The sequence below is a fragment of the Nothoprocta perdicaria genome, unplaced genomic scaffold (genome assembly GCF_003342845.1).
Source record: "Nothoprocta perdicaria isolate Ctin4 unplaced genomic scaffold, notPer1 scaffold_251, whole genome shotgun sequence".
Classification (NCBI taxonomy): domain Eukaryota; kingdom Metazoa; phylum Chordata; class Aves; order Tinamiformes; family Tinamidae; genus Nothoprocta; species Nothoprocta perdicaria.
Genome location: NW_020455479.1, coordinates 813,446 through 836,431, shown reverse-complemented (window position 1 = coordinate 836,431; position 22,986 = coordinate 813,446). Strand labels below are relative to the sequence as shown.

Here is a 22,986-nt window from a genome sequence, read left to right as displayed (position 1 = left end):
GGACAGGTTTCAACCTTTGCACCAGCTGAGCCTTTTCAGGTATGGAAAAAAACCTTCTTTAATTCTGCAGTTCTTCATGACTGAGTTATGTCAGGATCATTTTCAAGGTATTTTGGTCTACGTGAGAAATCACATAGGTTCAATGCATGTTTGTCACTGAGGGTGATAAGCCATGATGAGGTGATAGATACTTCGGAACACATCTTTTAACCAGGACCCTCTTTTGTAGGCAAAAACGTCTTTTGTTTTTGCCTACAAAACTGCCTTTTGTTTTCCTCACCTGTAAAACAGGTGGCTCCCACCCTTTAAAGTGCTTCAAAATCAAAAGGCTCAGAGTTCAGAGCTGCTGTATATTCATGTCAGTAATATGGTATAAGGAAGGGATATTCAAAAATCAGTAAGTGACTTAGGAGTGGCAAATCTGATGTGCCTGGATCTTCTTCTTGTGAGTCACTTCATTTTGGATACACAAAATATTTAGGAAATAAACCTCCATTATTATCCTAAAATATTTATCCTAAAATATTTTAGCCTAAAATATTTAGGAAATAAACATTTTTCACTAGGAAAATGCCTCTGGATTAATTTATACTATTCCTAGAGTAGATTTCCTCCTGTGTTCCCAGAAGCTTTCACAGTTTTCAAATCCTGAGGGTTTCTTTTCTTTCTCTTTTTCTTCTTTCTTTTTTCTTTCTTTTTTTTTTTTTTTTTATGTGGTATGATATGCATCTGAAACATGACTATAACTTGTTTGTTGAGGGCAAAAATTAATTGTTCTGCGCCTACACAATGCTGTGGTGTAATTGGGAATGCCTGAACAGCCAGAGGTCGAACGTAGCTGTTTCTGTTGGCACAGACTTTAAAAACCTCGGGTGTTTATGTGCTTTAAAGAATGAAAGAGGGAGAGAGAGATAGTGTTGCAAGTTCTGCATCTATGTTAAGATACTGGATTTCACACTACTCAAGTTCTCAAAGCTGGCATCAAAATTGATAAAGAGCCCACTTGATCTAGAGAGTTCATGTCTCTAATAAGAACAGGATCGATCTCATTAGACATCAGGGATCAGACTCCCCTCACCTAATTTTAGGTGTCTATATATGAGGTAAGCTACTTGCCACATTTGCACGTGTGTCGGTGAAGATCTACTTGACTTGGTCAACAGAGTCCATAGAACAATTTATTTCTTCAAAAAAATATTGGCAGAATCGTTCTTCAACCATACTGACTGCATCTTCACTGACTATATTGGGCTCAAAAGCAGCTGCATCAGTCACCTGTTATCACTTTAGACAACACAGGACATGCCACTGGGCTCCARGAGCAATTCTGATAACAGAAAGTGTCTTGCAGTGCCAAATGGCATTTATTAACACCTTCTACAGCATTATTATTCCAATACTTTCCTTTTATTGCACAAAGATCCAGGATCCAGCAGCCATGAGCATATTGCTCCCAAACTTCTGAATCATAATGAATGCCTAAGTACATATTAGACAATGTAGTGTAAAGAAGGAAAATGAACATTAGAAGGTATAGCAATGAGGATGCCATAAAATCCTAAATATATAACTTGGAAATACTGCTGTGGCAAGTATGGCTTGTATGCTGAGTATTTTGGCTTTATTGCAGAAAAAGGATAAGGAGCTAGGCATATTTGTCTGAAAATGTAGAATTTTGCCATAATGAAAGTGTTTGCAGGGCAACTTCATTACAGAAATCTCCTTCATGTTTCTTCTCATATTAAGAAAGAACATTAAGAAGAAAGCAAGCTTTTAACACTATCTTTTCTCTTTTTTTTTTCTGTTTTTCTTTTTAAGAAAAAAAGACTCAATGTGCTCGGAGTTAAAATTCATAAATTAGGTATACTTCAGTTAAATGAAATTAAACCAATACCACTCTGAACTGGTATTCAGATAAATCTACTCTGAGAAAACGTCAACATTTTATTTTCTCTTCTCTACATGCTTTTGCACGGCAGCTTCTCTCCCCCTTTTTAAGGAGTATATGTGCTATTGTTACACTTTTCTTGCAGCAGATTGAGCTGACTTTGTTATTATTTCTTATCTTGACAGCTAAAGCACGGGAATATAATGGCCAAGGAAAACCAAAGCGTAGTGACAGAGTTCATCTTTCAAGGCCTTTCCAGGCAGCCAAGGACACAGGCTGTTCTGTTCATCGTGTTCCTCTGCTTTTATCTGTTCACAGTGCTTGGGAACACCATGATCATTACGGTGGTCAGAGCCAGTCCCCAGCTGCGGTCACCCATGTACTTTTTCCTCTCCAACCTGTCCTTCTTAGACATCTGCTATGTCTCCACCAACATGCCGCAGATGCTGGTGAACCTCTTGACCGAGAAGAAGACCATCTCTTTCTCTGGCTGTGCTGCTCAGATGTATTTCTCCCTAGCTTTTGGCATGACAGAGTGTATCCTGCTTGCGGTCATGGCCTATGACCGGTACCTGGCGATATGCCGACCCTTGCACTACACCACTGTCATGAACAGGAAACCTTGCTCTCACATGGCTTTGGCTTCCTGGACCAGCAGTCTGCTGAGCTCCATGGTCATCAACAGCCTCGTCTTGAGGTTGCCCTTCTGCGGACCTAACACCTTGAATCATTATTTCTGTGAAGTGCCGGCCGTGCTGGCTTTGGCCTGTGCTGACATCACCCTCACAGAGATGGTGGTTTTCATCTTCAGCATCCTTATCGTCTTCATCCCTTTTCTCCTGATCATTGTCTCCTATGGCCAAATTCTTTCAACCGTCTTGCAGATCCGGCCTACCCACAGGCGATCCAAAGCCTTCTCCACCTGCGGGTCCCACTTGATGGCGGTAACCATATTCTATGGAACAGCCGTCTTCATGTACATGAACCCAAAGTCAAGGTCCCCACGGGATGGGGACAAAGCAGTGGCGGTGTTTTACACCATTGTGACCCCCATGCTGAACCCCGTGATCTACAGCCTCAGGAACAAGGACATGAAGGATGCCTTGAGAAGGGCTCTCACTAGGCCCAAATCCCTGCTTGTCTGAAGAGTCTGCATGGCTGCTGGGGGGTCATTTAGCTCTGAGGGGAATGGGCTTAGGTTATTTCTCTAATGTGCTAAATTCAGTAGGGTCCAACAAAAAGAAATCACATACAAATAACTTTCTAGATAGCTTTTGGTATTTGGCTTTAAATAAATTWWWAAAAAATAAAGACACTCACTTCAGCCTGCCTCAGGCCAGTAATTCATTTAAAGGTGAAATAGAAAATAGGAATAGAGGCAAGCAGTGATAATATTAACCATTGCTGTGATTTCTCTTCAGACTTGTCTATTTGTCAACCTCTGTTGTATTGTTCTGTATTTTATTACAAGTGTAAGGAAGAGTAACAGCCTCACTTCTCATTTCAAGCTTTGGTTGAGGACTTTGCTGGCTGGTTAGCAAATAAAGCTGCCATCTGCTCCAATGAAATCGGTGCAGGTGTTTGCTATGAGTAGCTGTTTCCTTGCGTGTGCTGTGTGTGCTTCTCTCAAGCCGCTTTCTGCAACCAGCTTCAGGCCTCAAGGACCCCAGGCCATGTGAAGAACATTTCACCATACCCCTAAAGTTACTGACAGTTAAATTAGCCTTTTGGAAGATGTGCTTTGTGCTCATATTCCCATAAAACTGGTGGGTTTGTTCCCCACATAATAGTTTTCTCTGGACAACTGTCCGTCCTCCTTTCTTTGGTGTAGATTAATTTCCTACTTGGTGACATTATAGCCAAGATCTGGGTGTCACAACGTGTCCGCATTAGTGGGTGCCCATGCTAGAGAGGACACACCTGCAAAGTTATTCCAACTTCCTACCCCCATCTATAACTGTCACTACAATGATGAAGTTTAGATAGGAATGATCGAAACCAAGAGGAACCTGCAGAGTTCTTGTCTCATGGAGTTTAAAGTCTAAATAAACCAATGCTGGAAAATGAAAGCAAGAACAAATCCCTATGGCATCTCTAAGGCACATACAGCAAAACCAGGCAGAGTATCTTTAAGGGAAAATCTTGTCTTCAATTCTGTACAAAAAAAAAAAAAAAAAAAAAAAAAAAAAAAAAAAAAAAAAGGTCTGCTCTAGGAAATTCCCTCCCAGCACAAATCTTCCTGGAAGACGTTCTCTTAAGAGATCTTAAGGATCTCTTTAAAAAACTCCCACAAAATTTTCTCCAGAAGATTTCTTTTGGATGGCCTGGTTAGCTCGGATTTGTTTCCATCATTATTTTCCCCAAGGAACTTGTATTCCTCTCTCTGGTTGTCTCCCACCTCTTCCAGCAACTATGCTAGAAAAAGCATAGTTTTTTGACTATAAACTGACTTCCTCGTTTTCTTGACTGAGGAAAGGTGGAATTAGGCAGAACAAAGTCTWTCAAACCCACTGCTCAATTCACAGCAATCAACCAGCAGCAGAAGCCTCTGAGGAACATGCCAGGAAAACTGGATCAAGCAGAAGGAAAACTATGAACAAAGCACAGCGAGGTACAGCTGACTTTCTGGTCTGCAAAGATGAGATTCATCCCGCATGTTTTTGAAAGCCTGAAGTTGAGCATCCAAGTCCGAGCCAGCTCCCCAGACCATGAGCTGCTCCTTTGGGCTCCCTCTACAGTCCGTGGGCAGGAAACTCTTCCCACGCTACCTTAAATGTCTGAATACCAGCCAATTCTCCATAGGTCCCTCTCAGAGTCCAAAAGCTAGACTGGAATTCATGTGCCTGCCATACAAAGCAGCAGAGCAAAGGGTTCCTTAACCTGCTTCAAGCAGGGGTAGCAAAGCTTTGGGGGGATCCAAAGAGGGCATATCCATGGGGAGCATGAGTCATGAGGCCGGGTGGTTTTCCGGACCGGCTCTGGGCAGCGTAGCCCCTTGTTTCCCAAACAATTCCCAAACAAAATGGCCCATTCAGGGCTGGTGTGAGACCCAGGGCATTCTGCCTGAACTCTACAGCTGCAGTAAAAACAAGCAGAGCAGGCACCAGCTGTTGCCAGAGGAATGCATTGTTTGGATGTTTGACGTGTGAATGGAAGACTAGGAAAATAGTCCTTGCCTTCAAATCTCATTTATCCGAGAAGACTAATAATGGAAATATGCTCGGGGGAAGAAGAAAAAATAAAAAAAGAAAGTACAGTGCAAACAATGCCGTTGCAGCCATCTGTGTTGTGGCATTTGTTCCTATTTTTCTGCCTTTCTGTTAGTCCAGGGAAAGTGGCTCCATTTAGACACCCATTTTAAGACGGAGCTACACAATTCCCTTTTAAACTGCAAGGCTTAGGTAAGCTGAACTGCAGTCATCGCAGACGCGAGTACGCCTGGAAAACAGCAGGTACCCAGCACTTTCCCCCTTTCCCTCCTGCCACGTGATTTTTTTGTTTGTTTGTTTTTTAATAAGATACCTAAAAATAGAGGTCATTCAGCTATGCAAATTTTTTAATTATACCTTCCATGGTATACAGTCTATTCTGACGTTTGCCCACACAAAACAAAGTGAAAACCTTACTAGTCAACATTCATACTGCTGTGGTTTCCTCTACAAGCTGGCTGGAAGAGTCCCAGCAGAGAGTGAGGATTTTATTTATTCTTTTCAGGAAGCCTGGCGCAGTCACTCATAGATGTGGGTGCCAGAAGTGAGCACGGGAGAGGACTTAAACCAGGGATAATCCCAACCCTGACTCCTACTGCTCCATCGGGCATTGGCAGCCTGAGCCCAGGCTCTGGGTCTGGGCTCTCCTGGTCCTGCCCCGGCTGCAGCTCTCGCCTTTCTCAATATATCACAAGAAGAAGAAACCCCAGAGCACGATCCTGGCATTCAGTGATGCCTGTTCAGCTGCCCTCCATCCCTTACGCCATGTAAAGCATAAAACAGATATGAGGACAACTCCAGGTTGTCTGGAGTTGGAACTGGGTGGCCTGTGTGCTGAAGTGACCCACATCTCCCTCARGCTCCTCTGGAATACCTGAAGCCCCTAAGGATAGATAAGGCCATTACCAGAGTCAGACCAACCTAAACCAACCCAGGCTCCAGTGGTATCTGAAGGACTTCTTAAATGTTTTATTTGTTTTTCTTTGGAGTGAAGAACAGGCAAAGATGAAGCATCTGCTTAGTGAAAGCCAACAAATGCACAGGACCAGTTCACGTTAGTGAGAACAAGAAACACCTTATTCTTTAATCAGACCAAATGTCTCGTCTAGCAGCCAAAAGAGGTAAGAGTTAAAGCATGACCCTCTGGAAGCCTCCCAGCTAGCCCAAATGCCAAAATCCCATCCTCTAGGTGGTTGAATCKATTTCTATCCCAAATGACATTGCTCTCCTTCCCAAAACAAGACGCTCGCTCTGGGAGCCAACCACTCTTCCAGGAGTCATCAGCTTAACAAACTCYTCTGGGCATTAGGAAGAAAGTCTCTAATGACCCTGAAACCTTCTTAGAGAGCTCACAGTCAACTCACCTCATTCTTCCTAACAAGTCACTGGGGGACAACCTCAAAGAAACTAACAAGAAAGAAACTTTTTTCTTAGTTAATGGCAACGAGCACTTTTAAAGTTGTTTGTTTTTTTCACAGCTACTCCGGCCCTGAAGCCTGTGGTTAAGACAGCTTATRGGTCAATATGTTGGGGTGCACCTCCCCAGTCCTCCAGTCCCTGCTACAGAGGTTAGCAGCAGAGGTTGAAGAGGTTTTCGTAAGTCTGTACACCTTACYCCAGCAGCTAAGGCAGCTTCCCCTGGCCACCAAGGGCTGGCAGAAGTCACTTAGCACCTTGCAGCAAGTGCCTGAGATCTTACATGGGSTGCAGCATAGAGAGCTAGAAAACTCAGGATGAAGGAGATTCACCCCCAAACACACTATAAATAAGCCTTAAGGGCCAGCAATAGGGTCCATAAGCAGCTCCAGACACCACAAGTGCTGAACCAGATCTAGAGTCCATCCTGGGGCTCCCATCTAGAGCTAAAGGAGACAAGTCGGTGGTGGCCACAAACTATTATGTTTGTCAAAGGGTTCATCTAGGAGGGAATCTACCTACAGTGCAAGTCTGAGGTTCATCCAAGAGACAAAGCAGGAGCCAGATACACCTACAAAACAGCTCAGAGGAGCTGGGGCTGTCAACTAGCTTGCTTAAACAAGGTTCCTGGATTATGGGCTAGGTGGAGGTCTAGATGAGGCTCTTCAGGGCCATCAAAGCCTATTATTGCCTACAGAGCCCCTGACTCAAATAGTGCTAAGTCCTCAGTTCATGGGTGCTGACTGTGCTGGTGATTCTTAGTTGCTTTCTGCTGCTTGAGGGGTGGAAACCTGTGGTGTGACCTCCATGGCCAGCACTATCGGTAAAAGCATGGCTCGATCCGCAGCAGCCTCAGGCTCTCCAAGCACTTTCCTACTCCTTCCCTCTTCAACGCATTATAAACCATCACCCTGTCCAACACGGGGCTGACTGTTGGTGCACCTCACATGTCTAAGATGTGCAGCTGCTTAGCAGCACTTCCCCTTGATACAGTACTACAGGCAGTTAACATGTTCAGAAATGCTAAATTATGTGAAAAGCACTACCAGTCTTAATGACTCCAGATATTCATGCAGATCCACCTGGTAGGCTTCAGAGAGTTGATAAGCTCCCACCTCCAACTCAAAGGGGACATTAGCACCTCATTTATCTTGGAGAACTTCATGGCATCGCAGCATCTGCCTGACTTACTGGAGAGCATCTAGTGGCAGATGTAGGCTCCCCAGGTCCTACCCTGATGGCAAAGTAGTCCATGTCCAGCTGAGCCACTTSCTCGGTGCGTGGGCCTGGGACAGATGACCTTCCCCTGCTCCCACCACCAAGGTAATGGGCACCACTTCTCCTTGCAGCTGCATGCAGAGGACCTGCCAGCCTTCTGGACACACAGGATGGCACCCAGGTCTGGGGCGATGCCTGCACCACCACAGCCAAGGGATGGATTGGGGAAAGGGAAGAGGTGAAAGCCTTGTAGAATGACGAACAACCCTTCCCTGGGTTTCTCTCCTTCTTTTCTCCTAGAAAAAGATCTATGATTTCCTAGGTGTTGATTGAGGTCAGCACGCCATTCCCAGCTCTGTTTGCTGTAGGACAGGGTGTATGGCACATGCTGCAGAACCACTCTGTGATGTGGAGCTAACCAACACGGACAAGGAGGGAGTCAAGAAACAGAGCCCAACACAGAGACCTGCACCCCGAGGTGCACTCAAAGCCATGCACAGGAAAGTGCTGGGTGGAGGATGGTGAGTGAAATTCAGCATACCTCTACATAAAGCAGTGCACAGGAGAAAATAAAGGGCATTAACTTCAGCTCAGAGCCCCAGGTTTTGTAATGGGTCAGTATTTTATGTTCCACGCTGAGCTCAGGAAATGGAAAAAGTGCCTCTGGCTCYCAATACAATCTAGAGAAGAAGATTTACTCGAAGGGAAGGCTCAGAATATGAGTTTGAACAGCTCATTCTGTTCTTTACATATACAAAAGAATTTGACAAGTCTAAGTATATGAAGTTATAGATTTAATATCCTGGAGGGTAGTGGTGGTCAACTGAATTCTACCTGAAAATATCTAGATATGTGAATGTAACATCATAATGTCCATCATTAACCAAAGCTTACTTTTTTTTTTTTTAAATAGTCTTCATTTAACACTGTATGTTAACATTCATGTTCACTGGGCATATGCATTCTGGAAATATGGATAGGCTGCTTGATAAAAACAGAAAATAGAAACAAATAGCTTTGGCTATCAGAAAAAAAAAAAGATGGTGTTAATCAGCTGAAAAAGCTTTGACAGGAATTTCAACATTCACATACTTTAAGYGAGTCTGTGGCAAGATGCATCACTCTTTAAAACAGTGTTCATGACGGACTATTTTTTTTTGCTGCTATTATAATCTCATCCAGTTCRTTTCATCATTTTCTTGTCCCTGTGGCTGTGCTGTTATTCAGAGGGGCCTTGTCAAGCTGGAGAATGGAGCAGGGAGGAACTTCATGAAGTTCAACAATGGGAATTCCAAAGTCCTGTCTCCAGGGAAGAACAACCCCATGCACCAGGACAGGCTGGGGGCTGAGCTGCTGGAGAGCAGCTCTGMAGAGAAGGACCTGGGGGTCATGGTAGACAATATGGTGGCCAAGAGCCAGCAAGGTGCTCTCGCAGCCAAGAAGGCCACTAGATGCCTGGGCAGAGCATTGACAGCAGGCTGGGCGACATGATCCTTCCCCTCCATGCAGCCTTGGTGAGAACTATATAGTTCAGGGCTCCCCAGTACAAGAGAGACATGGAGTGAGTCCAGTGAAGGGCTATGAAGGTGATGAAGGGACTGATCTTTCATGYGAGGAGATTCGGAGAGAGCTGGAACTGTTCAGGTTTGAGAAGAGAAAGCTCCAGAGGCATCTTATCATTGTCAGTAAATACCTGGTCAGAAGAGGTAGGGAAGTTGGAGTCAGATTCTTCTCAGTGGTACACACTGAAGAGACAAAATAAAATGTAGGAAATCCTACTTGCACATCAGGCAAGGACTGGACTTCTCAAGAGGTTTCCTCCAACCTCAACCGTTCTGTGATATTGCGTGCAGATACACGCTAGAACCATCTCCAGCTCATGAAGGGGCAAGGTGACTACTACATGGTGGGCAGAGTAACTGGACAAGCAGTTTGTTTTTCAGACGAGAAAGATGTAGCTATGTCAGTGAGCACCATCAGACTGATATTTTCCCTAAAACACTAATCAATTTCCCCATCCCAATCCTTGAGGCTTCAAACAACTTTGGAAGCAGCAATATCAGAGGCTTGTGTGGAACATTCTCTCTCAAGAGAGAGGGGGGAAAACTGTGAATATATATATATAAATAATATGAAATAAAAATGACTTTCAAAAGTACATTTTCCTACTGATAATATTGATTATGGCATGCTTCACCTCCTTGTTCCTCAGACTGTAAATCAAGGGATTCAACATGGGGACTATAATGCTATAAAAGATAGAAGCAATCTTCTTATTTTCCATTGAGTTCATCGAACTGGGCTGCATATAGTTGAAAGTAGCAGATATGTAGAAAAGGGTGACAGCGGCCAGGTGGGAGGCACAGGTGGAGCAGGCCTTGCGCTGGCCTTCAGCGGAGCGCATCCTCGCAACGGTCACCGCAATGCGGGCGTAGGACACCACGATGAGCAGGTTGGTGGCGGTCAAGTTGAAGCCCACCAACAAAAACATCACGAGCTCGTTGAGCCACGTGTCGGTGGAGGACAGAACGAACAATGGGGGCCCGTCACAGAAGAAGCTGTTGATGGCCCRAGGGCCACAGAAGGAGAGCTGGAGCAAGGCGCTGGTGTGGGCCAGGGCATTCAGCAGCCCGGCAAGGTAGGACCCAGCCACCAGGCACGTACAGAGCCCAGGGGACATGACGACCCCGTAGAGCAGGGGGTTGCAGATGGCCACGTAGCGGTCGTACGCCATGGCGGCCAGAAGGTAGACCTCAACTGCGGCAAAAACAGCGTAGAAGTGAAACTGCGTGATGCAGGCAGCAAAAGAAATGGCCGTATGCTTTTGTGAAAGATCYAACAACATTTTGGGGCTGATGGTGCAGGAATAGCAGATGTCCAAGATGGACAAGTTACTGAGGAAAAAATACATGGGGGTACGGAGCTGAGGACTGACCCTGACCAGCACCACGATGCTGAGGTTGCCCACCAGGGTCAGCACGTAGCTGCCCAGGAAGAGGGCAAAGAGGATGGGCTTCAGGCGTGGATGCTCTGTGAGTCCCAGGAGGATGAAGTGGGTCACCCTGGTGCAGTTCTCATCAGTCATTTGTACCGGGGAGACACCTGCAAGGGAGTGAAAAATAAAAGTGCTGGATGATATTTCCACTTCATAGCTTTCAATGTGAGAAGCTGACACCACTTTTGCGGTTAAGTGGAAAAATGTAAAAGAAACGACTGATTTTCTTTCTTGCAGTGACTGTGACACCTTTGGAAGAAAAAATCAGAYGTTCTTAGAAATTCTGAAGCCAAATTTCCCCTTAATCCTTTCCTTTCCAGCTCAAAATTTTGGTCTCTTCTGCATAGATGATACAAAACTGCTCAAGCAGCTATCTAAACTAGCTGCTGTTACAGTGGAAGTCCRGAGCCAACTGTAGTTAAATAATATAGAGGTGATGAAACATACCTAATTAGAAACTTCTGCGCTCAGTCAAGTGAGGATACTCTCAGATTAATTACAGAGTGGCATGCAATGTCTCTAGTAATAGTAGTACCCTTCAAATGCCCTTTGAAGATATTCAGGCATGCCTTACGCTCTCATTTTCATAGGCTTTAGAAAGGATTTTCCAATGCGTAACAGAATACCAACGTCTTCCTCCAACTCCAGCTCAACGCGCGATAAAGTCCTTGCCTTTCACTTCTGCTAATATCTTCACTGAGAAGCTCTCCCACTACCCAAGAAGGTGCTTAAAAATAATAAAATAAACAACAGCAACAAAAAAAMCAAGCTTGGGGTATCCTGTCTCATCCGTTCGCCCAAATTCCTTCTTGCACRCTACAGTAGGCATGCTTGTTCTCTCATTCATACACCATGTGTAGAAGCATTATGTGATGTGCACGGTCATTTCCCACCTCTTCTTTTGCATCTTCACTGCATCGGTTATTAGCAGTATCTTACCAAGACCTTAGCTTTCCCTACCTTACACTGGGACTCCTGCAGCTCTTCACAGTCCTCCTCCACTCCAGCAAAACCATGGGCATGTACAATCATCAGCAAGTGCTGAAGGAGGATTTTGTCTAGACATAAAGTTCTCAAAATGTTGATAGAGACATGTGAGGATAGTCAATACCTCGCCCCCCAGCATCTCTTTGCCTCAGAAAGCCACCCATGTTCACTCCATCCAATGATCTCCCAATTTCTCATCAGACATCCACTCAGTGATGACTGAGTGGGAGTCCAAATATAGGCTCTGTCGGTCTCTACAAAACCAGAATGCGGTCCCACTGATCCCATAGTCATGGGATGAATTAGCACAGGTTCCCCAGGGCACCTGAAAAGCAGAGCAAGCTTCCCCTGAGTACCTGGCATTGCATCATGCAGAAATTTCTCTCTGCAGGATGTGTTTTGGAAAATCCCCCAAATATACCAGAAATAAAGCCTACAGAGGATAGGCAATTATACTTACGTGCTTAACTTGGCAAGGAAAAAAACAAACACAAGAGAATGCCTTTTTGTTTTGTTTTTGGATGGAAAAAAATGGGACTAAGAAGGACTTTTTCTGCCTACGTTTCTGGAGAGACACCTACAGTAACTTCTTACTAAYGGATCTGTTCATCTCTGTCCTGGCCACTAAGCTTACTTCTGTTTGTACAACGTTTGTGCTGAAACTGAAAGTGCACCTGCTAAAGAAAAAGCACCTCAAAACACAGAAACCAAATCACCACCCTTGAAACTTTTCCAATTTCAAGGTAACTTGCAGTTTTATATTGTCCTTTCTAATGCATTTTCCTGAGGTTGCTTGCCATGTCAGCTTCTTTGTAGTCTTTCCAAGGACTCAAGCTAYCTTTGGACACCTTCCCAGGATATATCACTCACCAGAAGCACCTATTTCTCACTCTAAAGGACGCCTGGACAACATGGTTAGGGTGAATCCCAACCAGAACACTGTTTTACCAAGTCTCKGAATTCATGTCTGTTGAATTTACATTTATTGTTACCAAATCTTTCTTAGCTCTAACTTCTGACTCTAAAAAATAAATACCTGCCTCTGACCTAGTTTATCTGAGGTTCTCTCTGCTCAAAAATATGTTCATTTATAGATGGTCAAGCTTGGCTTTTGCCACAGCATCCAATGCTCCATAGTTTGTCAAGGAAAGCTCAACCTGTGGAGGACACAGAAGGCCAAGTAGAGCTTTCTGCAGAAGCAACTTACCCCAGTCCAGGTTGGTTTAGGCTTGCACAAGGCTTCTGGCCATGAGAACAATCCAATCAGTGACCCAGGGCCCCATAGCAGCTGGAGTACTGGGTGCTGAGCACACAGCCCTTCAGATTCTTCAGCATAGCTCCCAACAAGGTGCTCTCGAGCCTTGGAAACCAGCTTCTTTCTCCAAGGAGATCACTGCCTTGTGTGGCCTTTCCCTTGATGGATGCCAGTGCTGGTTGTGTAGCCCTGCCAGTGCCACAGGTGGCAACTCAGCTAGTGCTTTTCTTCTGCAGGGTTTCTTCTTTATTTCCTTCCTTCCCTGCCTGCRACCACAGGGTGAGAAGCACAGCAGATATCTGACCTTCCTCACAGCTGGGAAGGCCTCTCAGGCATTACATTTAGGAACACAGGTGGCAGTGATAAGCTTGCAAGTGGGACTGGAAGGCAACTGCAACCAGCTGGGGAAGGGATGAGCACGAGTTGTCAGAGAGCATCTGTTAAAGGAAAGCAGTGTCACAAACCTAAAGCGTGCCCGTGGGCCACCACGGACACGTGCAGGAGCTGCTCTGCTGTACTCGTGCCAGCAGAGAGCAGTGGTGGCATTGTAAGGATGCTTGGAGAAAAGAAAGAAAAAAGGATGTGKTGTTCAACATGTTGGTTAGTTTAGCGATAAGTCTCCACATCACATACTATCCATGGAAACCCTGGCTCTTCAGGACGCTCATAGGTGGTCACTGAATGGGACTAATCACAGACCTCGGGAGACCTCTAGACCAATCTCCACCTTAATGCAGGTTCAACGCCAGATTCATATCACATTATTCAAGGCTTTCGCTAGTCAAGCCTTGAAAAATCTCCAAGAGTGGAGGCTGCACAGCYTGGCAAGGCCCTCTTCCAGTGCCTGGCTGGCCTCTGGGGTAGAAACTGTTTTCTGTACAGTCAGACATCTCAGTTTTAGGTTATTATTGCTGCCCCTCATYGCCCTGCTGTACATCTCAGCAGGGAGAATAGTACGTGAGTAGTATTTGGCTTTGGCTTCTTGATAACCTGCCTTTAGACATGGTGACATTGCTCTTAGGTCCTCCCAAGGCCTTCTGTTSTCCAGACTAAGTAAGCACCTTCCCCTCAGCCTCGTCTTGTAGCTGATGGTCTTTGTCCCTAGCTGTCTTGGTGGCCCCTGCTAGATTTACTCAAGTTTATCGACACCATTCTTGCTGGAGGCCAGTTAGAGGCCCCCAAAGCTGAAGGGGATATCCAACATGGTCTAAATAGTACCAAGGAAAGGGGGACAACCACGGTCCTCCGCATGCTGACCGTGCTCCTGAGGATGTGACCCAGGAGGCTGCAGGCTCCACTCTTTACCAGGGCTGGTAAGTGGGTCCATTGACAGCCCCAGGCACAGCAAGCAATGAGCCAGGTCTGGGGTCCATCCAGAAGCTGCCTACAGTGCAGGTCTGAGGTCTATCCAGGAGGCAAAGACCAGGCTGGAGACAACCACACCTACAGCGCAGCTTAGGAAGAGGCTGGAGGCCCCAGGCTGAGCTTAAACAGGGCTCCAGGGCATGGCGATATAAGCAGGGGTCCAGGCGAGGTGGGATAGAGAGGCGTTAAACAGAAGCGTTTTGGCCAGTTCAGAAAAAAAAGTGCATGTTTTTGTARGATATGGAAATATCCCATCTTGGCACACACGCTTGGACCTTTTCATCTGCACTGTGGATAGGYACCTTCCACCTAAAGATTTACCTTTATTTTAAATGGCTTAAGGAAATTGCAAGTGAATAAACTTCACGCTGCGTCAAATAGGAACTCACCTTTTGGTGTTTCTTCTTTATTTCACACATAAATACATAAACAGAGGCAAATGTACATGCATACATGTGTATGCATATGCATAAGTGGAAAGGAACCGAGTATTCTTCCCACCATACTGAGGACAACCTAAGGCCAGAGCAGATATTGCAGTCAAAGCTGAGGCCACTTGCAAGGCAGAGGTATTGATCCGGCCGCACGGAGGCCGCTGGTCCCCAGGAATGTGCTCGGCTGTCACGCGGAGATGAAAACAAGGCGATAATCACGTCCCAGGGCACAGCGTGCTTAACTCAAAGTACACATAATTTTCAGTCGCAAAGGCAGGAAAGTAATTGCCATCGTTTCAGCAAACACATAATCTTTTTTTTTTTTTTTTCTTTTTCTTTAAAGTGACACTTACTGCCGGGATAAATCTCTTTTCCCAGGGAGAGGATTTGAGAAGAAGGAGGCTCCTCGTGGTCAGAGGACAGTGGAGCAAGCAGGACCAAAACCACTTTGGGTTTCCACAAGAAATTGCACCAGAAGCTGAGGATCACACTGCAGCTGCCTGGCCCAGCACGTGTYGGATGGGGTATCTCACCCTACACAACTGACAGGATATGGCAGCACTGAAGCTGCCCCATCAAAGGAAGAGAAGATATAAATATCACTCCTGTTSTTTATTCCTGATTCCAAGTGAAGASGAGGACTTCATCCCCTGGAAGAGGTAAGTGAATAACTGGTGATCAGCCTGTGGCTGTTCAGCAATGTCGCTGGGGCAGCTGGGTGAACCAGGCTGGACTGGGCTTAGGTCAGGAGATGGCTTAGGGGAGCTCCCAAAGTCTCTACTAGCACTGATTTTGTAAGCTCTAATTGAGAGGCTAATTGCCAAATCACAAGGAATGATACRAATAACCCCAAGGCCCAGGGTGGCACTGCCATCTTCCCTGCTCTCCCTTGGAAAGACCACAGTGATGGACACCGAAACCTCCACTCTCAACAGCAAAAGAATGCAACAAACACCCACGTGGAACAACTTGTGGCTGMGAGAGTCAGGCCCGCCCTGCTGGGTGAGGGGGCTTGAACAACATTTATTACCTGTCCCAGCAGCTTTGCAGGGCAACCCCCTTCTACCAGCCCATGTCTCCACTCCAGGTCGACTCGACACCCCCTTGGTGGTCATAGACCCTGCAGGATCTCCAGAGATCTCGGAAAGCCTTGCTTTTCCCTTGGAGCGCCATGTCTGCTTCCCTACCACCCTCAGCCAGCTCCTCCTGAGGCCAAACCAAGGCCCTGCTCCTCCCAAAGCTAGGGAGCTACCTCACTCCCTGCTCTAGGACCTTGTTTTCTAAACATCATTTATAATATCTGGATACCATCTAACAAGGAAATGCTTCGACCACCCAGCGCCGCACAGCTGATTTGAACTCAGCAGTAAGTGCAAAGCAACCAGTTCCCGAAAGAGCTGGATTAGCTCCCGAAAAGAAGGATTTAGTAGAGCTGCCCACAAGGACTAAAGATGAGTCAGATGAGGTTCCAGGCCTACATCCCATTTCTGTGGGAAGCAATTGCCAGCCCTGTGAAGTTATCTCCTAGGACTACCAGGGCATGGCCACGAGCTATCTAATACTATCTAGAACGAGCTACCTCACACTAGCCCACGTTAGCTTTTTATTTCTTTCCACRGGCTGAGAAGAAAGGATGGCAGAAAACTGCACCAAAGTGACCAAGTTTGTTTTTGAGGGTTTTTCAGCCTGCCTGGAACTGCAGATTTCCTTTTTCTTGCTTTTCCTGCTGAGCTACGTCATCACAGTAGTGGGGAATCTCGGGATGATCTTCTTAATCTGTGTTGACCCTCAGCTTCACACCCCCATGTACTTCTTCCTTAGCATCCTGTCCCTTGTAGACCTCTGCTACTCCTCTGTGGTCACCCCGCARGTGCTGGCCAATTTCTTTGCCCAGCAGAAAGCCATTTCCCTCCCGCGATGCGCCACACAGATGTGGTTCTTCAGCCTCTTCATGACCACCGAGTGCTACCTCCTGGCAGCGATGGCCTATGACCGCTACGTGGCCATCTCCCAGCCTCTGCTCCGCACTGTCCTTCGCCCTGGGCATGCTGAGCAGCGGCATCATCCTTGTCTCCTACGCGTACATCCTCGTGGCCATCCTGAGGATCCGCTCTGTGGAGGGCCAGCACAAGGCGTTCGGCACGTGCACGTCCCACCTGACGGCTGTTGCCTTGTTCTTTGGCACCGTCTTCTTCATCTACGTGCGTCCCAGCTCCCAATCCACGGCGGACGCAGACRAGGCGACTGCTGTGCTCTACACCGTGGTGATCCCCATGCTGAACCCCCTCGTCTACAGCCTGAGGAACCAGGAGGTGAAGGCTGCGCTGGGGAGGCTGATGCAGAGGAGAAGGTTTTCCCTGTGAATGTGTGGCGGGCACAGCGCTGCTTTCTCGCGGCTGCATCAACAGAGATGTTTGTCTCGGGGGCAAACTGGAGCCAGGGCTGGTTTGGTGACGTTATTTTATGTGTAGGGAAAGCGCTCGCCAGCGAGGGCTGCCTGAGATCACGTGCAGGGAGAAAATACCAGGGCAGAGCAAATCCTTGACACAAGACAGAGCTTGACTGAAGGCCAATTCAATTGCAACTGAGAACTTGTTTGCTTTAGTAGAAAAGGTACGAAAAGTAGAAAAGGTGGGAAAAACAGCACAGGCAGAGGAAAACCTGGCATTTGGGGCTGGAAAAGCTGGCATTTGGGGCCGGAAAGCTGATTTGCCTCTGYGTAGGGCCATCTCCAGGTCCTCCTGCACCCCTGGGCACCAGGACCTGCAGATCTGCAGCAAGGAAGCTCCAAGCCACCCAGCAGAAGCAGACATTGAGCTGATTTTCTAACAGCTTTGCCGAGTACGGGCTCATACTACAAAGACACGACATCGCTTCCAAGGGATATTTTTATTTCCTTTTGAAGTCCTTCCCGTTGTGCTCATTCAGTCTATTTAACATTTCTTTCCAAAGTGCTGCTTGAAAAAGACTTGTTCTTCCTTGAAATGTGGGGGTAACTGCAAAGGTAGCTTCTCACCCCAGAATAAGCCTGCTCTTTCTATGGCATTTCATACACGAAATATGCACTTTGTATAAATCTTTTATGACTTATAATTACAAATTCATACTTCATATGAAAGAGGCACCCGGACTTTATGACCATAGAGCAGCAGCAAAATAAATTTGGCACTTCAAACATCCCTTCCTTTCCCGGCTGATGCAATATTTATTAGCCTGGCTTCTTTGGGAAATGAGGCTGCAACTACGTCTGGTGTGTGTGTGTGTGTGTGCACGTCTTGATGTTCTCCTCACAACAGCAAAACCCTTTCTCAGTGCAACCTGGCAGAAGGAAAAGGTCTCACAGGTGCATTGGGTTCTCCAAGGGCTCGTGCCTTACTCATCCTTGTCATTGTCTATGGAGTGCTCCAGCCTTGGAGGGCACAGACAGACAAAAGCGGAGCTTTGGTCTGGTTTAGGTACTCGGGGGGCAGTTTGGTGCCATTTAAGTTCACATGTCCATTGCTGAGCAATGCTTAAGGTTGAGATGGCTTGTGGAGACCCTTCAGATGTTGGCTCACGGGTGAGAAAAACAACTCTGGTTTTGCCCTCGCCCCRTAGTTGCTGCCCTTAATTTGCATCAATTCAGATGACAGTGAATGGGTGTAATTAATCTTCTTTTGGAAAGACAAAAGCAAAGCCATGTGGAAAACAAAACAGCAGCATAGCTGCTAATTGCTTCTCCAGGGCATGAGCTGCCCCTGGAGACCTAAGGAGCATCGACAACAGATCTCCAAGGCACAGCCATCCCTTCACATGGTCTTCAAGATGATGGAGGGTGGTGGGCAAAAGCTGGTAGGAGCTGCATGTATCACAGCACTCAGGTGACCTTCCAGGATGGCTTTTGCATTGGAATAATACCTCAACCTGTCCTAAGCTGTAAGCCYAATTTCTGAAGTCTGGGTTGAGGGATATGGGACATTCAGATCTGTGCCCCCAGCGCGGTCTAGCTCCCATACTTCCTCCACAACACGTTTGAACCAGTCCTATCACCACCAATCATCCTGTTTCACAGAGCTTTGCACCTTCATGTGGGTTCCCACAACCTGGACACTCTTCTGATGCTTATTTCTTTTGGTAGATTTGGTAGATTTGGTTGATTGCCTGGACTGGCGGGGCCAGGGAGCCCGCTGGAAGAGGGGTTGACCCTTCCCAAGCTCAGAGTGTGGCAACCACAGGCAAGGGCAGCCGCGAGAGCAGCCCGGCACGGGGGAACGGGAACGAGCTGCRTCAGGAGCGAGGCTGGAGGCAAAAGAGGCCCTCCCACCGCTGCGGGAGGCCGCTTGAGGCTGTCAGCCTCCATCACGTCCTTTCCCAGAGCCCGACGGCCGTGATAATCCTGCTATCAAATTCAATCTTTTGGGAGTCAGTTTAAGCCATTATTTTCTCTCCCTTTCCACCAGTGACCAAGATGCATTTATTCCCTGTCTTTTTTCTTGTACCCCTTTTATTTTTCTGCAGCATTTTCAATCCATTGCCCATCAACAGTGCTTTCTGGTCTCAGAAATTGCCATCGCTGTCTTCATTGCTCATCTTCTCCGCAGGAAGGTTATTGGTGCCTTGGACAACCCTCACACGGGATCGGGAAGACGGGAAGGACCAGTTCAGCAGCGCAACTTATATCCACATTTTTGAGGGTGCTGCATGAAAGTCCCATTCCCGGGCTCAACAGAGGTGCCTCCAGAAGACCACAGGTTGCTGGATCATCTAGCCACTGCAAAGGCCAACTTTAGACATTCTGGTCTTCAACCCGTTAATTTTTCCCTCTCCATGGTATCTTAAAGCCATTTGGCAATGGGCACATGGGAGGCCAACAGCTGGATTACTTGGGAATCCATATCCCTCACAGAGGCTGTTTTCTTCTCTTGATGTGTTCAGATAAAAAGCTGTAGCCAGGTTTATCCTTCCTCCTTGCCACCAGTTTGGAGTCCCCTGAAGAGTCCCCGTCTGAATGATAAAAGAAACTCCCTATTTTTAGAAAGCTACTTAAAAGTGGATTGATTTTTTTTTTTCCTAGAAGTGATTCCACGGTGCTGTGAACGAGTATAAATCCCCAAAGCGTCCCGAAATCATAAAAGGAGGTTAAAAATCATGAAAGACAGAATAATTAAATATTTAAAATAATTGGGAATAACCTCTCCTTGAAGCAATTCCCATTTGCTTTATCTGCAGACTTCCAGACTTTGCCATGCAAATGAGCTTCTTTTCCTTCTCTTTCTTAATAAATAAATTAACATGGAGATATTTTCCCCTCATAATGACAAGACTGCGGGCTCTGACGTTGGGATGAAAACCATTGAGAAAGCCACTGCCCAACGGGAGACGCCTGCTCCGCTGGCGGATGATGGATGGGCGAGCGCGCCGAGTCCTCCGTGCGTCACCCGGGAACGCTGTGTCTTGAATTTCCAGTTGGGCGTCTCCCACGACGGGCTTCTCCTGGCTGCTTCCCAGGCGTTTGCTTTGGTTTTGTCACGCTGCTTCTCGTCAGCCCTGCTCCCTTGCAAGAMGCTCCAGGAGCTCTTCTCTGAGACCAACACCAAAGGGGAGAAGAAAGCAACGGCGGTGATGAAACGCCTGGTGCAGAGCCAGGAGAGAAGAACCATCAGCAGTTTCATTTAGACAATGAAATGAAAGAGCTCAGCTTAGGGGAATTCACCGTGTTGAGAAAACCTTCTCCTGATGCAATGGCAGAGAAGCAGATTACAATCCGTGACGGCCCGCGGGTCTCCATGAGTGGCTGGTGGTGCAGGGCCATCCTCTTCCCCCACCGTTTCAGAGGCGCGTTGGCCCCCGGCAGCTCCAGCAGCGTTTCCCCATCAGCAGTGCCTGGGGCAACCAGAATCCCGCAGCATGAAGTCATCGCTCTTTCTGGGTCACTCTCCTCCCCACATTTCCTGCTCAGCGCTGTGCACGTCTTTGGTACCTGGCTTTTAGTCAGAATGAAGCAGCACGTTCGCGAGGCAGAAAAGAGACCAGCCAGCCTTGATCTTGCAATAAAACCAGTTTTTTGTTACGCTTGGTGTCGGGGTATTCGTTTGTGGAACCGTCACTTAGGTCTTCTGCTCACAGTCAGGAGCGTGGATCTTGGCGAGCAAACCACAGAGGCAACGGGCCGTGCAAGGCTTTGCAAACATGCCCATGTGCCAGAGAAATCCTTCCCGTTGCCTAGGTTTAGGCGCTATATGCAGTGTCTGTACATCCCAGAGATGGTTCGTGCCTCGGGATCCCTGAGTCACGGGAAAATGGGATCAGAGAAGAGACGAGCAGCTGCCGTCACCCTGCTCAGGAATTTCTCCGCTTGACCCATTCCTTTGATGCTGCCACAGGTCGGGCTTCCTGCGAGTGAGCCCCCCTGCCTTCATTTCCCAGCAGAAAGCAGGAGTTTTCCATAGGAGTTTTCCATCTGTGCTCTGGAGAGGAGTCCTGACATGGGCTGCAGAGCTCCCCACGAGCAATGGGGCTTTCTGGGCATCCTCTGCATTGATGGCTGGCACAAGCCACCAGCACGTGAAGGTCTCTGCAAGGACTACGATGTCCCTAGCAGTGGGTAAAAATCAGGTTTGCTGAGCTGCGATGTATAAGACTGGTCAAGAGGAAGCATGCATGGAAATATTCATCACTAGAAGAACCCGGGATAAAAGAACCGTGGGTATCAACAACCACAGGCATGAGCGACCACCACCAAAACGGAGATGCGTGCGCTTCCCAAGCAGGGCTTGGSAAGGTGCTAGAGGGGAAGAGGTGTTGGAGGGTTACTTTGGTCAAAATAACGTTCAGGAAAAGGGACGGCTGCTTTAAAGGCCCACGAATGCCAAAGTAATTTAGTGCTTCGGCCACCTCGCTGTTCCCTTCTCCAAGCACTGGCGCAAGAGCCGTGAAATCCTCACGCTAATTAATCTGTGTCCTCATTATTAAAAATGCACTGTGGAATTAATGGCATCAATAGCGACAGCAATTGATCATTGGCAGCTATTAGCTCGTTAATTAGCACGAAGACTCATCTCAGTAACATTAAGCTCTAGAAATCCCACTACTGCCTCCAAAATAACTCAGCCCCAGCTCCCCCTGGGACTCGGTCCTTGTCCTACAGCAAGAGCTCCACAAACCTCCACACCCCAATTGTCCGACGGGTGGTTTTCTCACCACTGTCAGACCCACCACGGTGGCGTGGGGACAGCAGAGGGCTCATTAGAGGGTGACACCTGCAATTAGGCTCTGGCTGAGATGTTTGCGCAGGGGGATCATTAGCCCTCCCCTAATTGCCTCCTTCCCTCCCTCTGCTGCTATTAAGGAGGCTTTGGTGGGACCGGAGCAACTGGGATGCTCAAGCGCCGCCTTGCAGAAGCAGCAGAAGGTTCTCAAGTAGAAAACTGAACAAATAAGTAGCCATCTATGTCCACATAGAGATCTATACGTACAGGACTGTAAAATACAGCATGTCAGGTCTTTGGTGAACCGAAACCATTCAGGCCCCCGGGGCCAAGGCAGCACGCAGGGGTTCTCTGCTCGTGGAGTACTGATCTCTAACTACAACCTGATTTATCTATTGGCCACCCTCAGGTGTAATCCTTAAATAATAATAATAATAATAATAATAATAATAATAATAAGCCTTTTTCCACATTCGGAGCAGTTCACCATGCTTTGTCCCTACCGTAATTTGTTGCAGGCATCCCAGGCGCCAGGACGAGCGGCCGGAGGAGGCAGCACCGCAGGAATCGCAGCCCCTGGCAAATGCCCAGCCCTGGCGCTACGCTCAGTGGGCCGGGATGGGGCAGTGGCCATTCCCGACCCACCACTTGTTCTCTTTTCCCTTGGAAAAGGATGTATAAATGATGTATTTCCGCTGCCGGGCAGCAAAACCGCAAGATGATGGAGGTGATGCCAAAGGACGGGCGCAGGGGGCACAAGCGGAGCGGAATCCCTGTCCGCCCGTCGACGGCTTTGCCCTGGTGAAGCCGGGACCGCTGCAGCTCCCCGTGGCCAGCGCAGCGCTTCCTTCAGCCTCCTCCTCCTCCTCCTCCTCCTCCTCCTCCTCTCGCAGACGGGTGTGGGGCAAGGGGAAGCAGCCAGGTGAAATAGGGGAAACGAATCCAGATGAACTGAAAGATTCACTTTTTGTTCCGGCAGCTTTCGCAGCGGGAGCCGATTGAACGGTTTATTACGCAAAATTAAAAAAAAAA

The 22,986-nt window shown here is 47.3% G+C and overlaps 2 protein-coding genes and 1 pseudogene across 4 annotated transcripts; 2 read left to right on the top strand and 1 right to left on the bottom strand.

Annotated features, from left to right (window-relative positions):
• The first annotated feature begins 2,091 nt into the window (after window positions 1-2,091).
• Window positions 2,092-3,098, top strand: LOC112948006 (olfactory receptor 2D2-like). The gene has a single exon (XM_026040207.1). It carries the CDS (start codon window positions 2,092-2,094, stop codon window positions 3,031-3,033), a length of 942 nt encoding a protein of 313 aa, XP_025895992.1. The 3' UTR covers window positions 3,034-3,098.
• A 6,379-nt stretch (window positions 3,099-9,477) lies between these two features.
• Window positions 9,478-13,214, bottom strand: LOC112948007 (olfactory receptor 1052-like). Of its 3 annotated transcripts, none has more exons than XM_026040209.1 (3): window positions 12,921-13,214; window positions 11,687-11,798; window positions 9,478-10,833 (listed from the first exon to the last, which is right to left on the bottom strand). In XM_026040209.1, the coding sequence occupies exon 3, from the start codon at window positions 10,814-10,816 to the stop codon at window positions 9,881-9,883; it is 936 nt and encodes a 311-aa protein (XP_025895994.1). In that variant the 5' UTR covers window positions 10,817-10,833; window positions 11,687-11,798; window positions 12,921-13,214; the 3' UTR covers window positions 9,478-9,880. The 3 variants fall into 3 exon arrangements, with proteins under 3 accessions (XP_025895994.1, XP_025895993.1, XP_025895995.1); XM_026040208.1 differs by having other exon boundaries at window positions 11,687-11,784; XM_026040210.1 differs by lacking the exon at window positions 11,687-11,798.
• A 3,186-nt stretch (window positions 13,215-16,400) lies between these two features.
• On the top strand, window positions 16,401-17,130 carry LOC112948008 (annotated as a pseudogene).
• The last annotated feature ends 5,856 nt before the right edge of the window (window positions 17,131-22,986 follow it).

Bases quoted from the DNA above. Each gene is read 5' to 3' on its own strand.
- LOC112948006 (XM_026040207.1), top strand. From the start codon at position 2,092: ATGGCCAAGGAAAACCAAAGCGTAGTGACAGAGTTCATCTTTCAAGGC.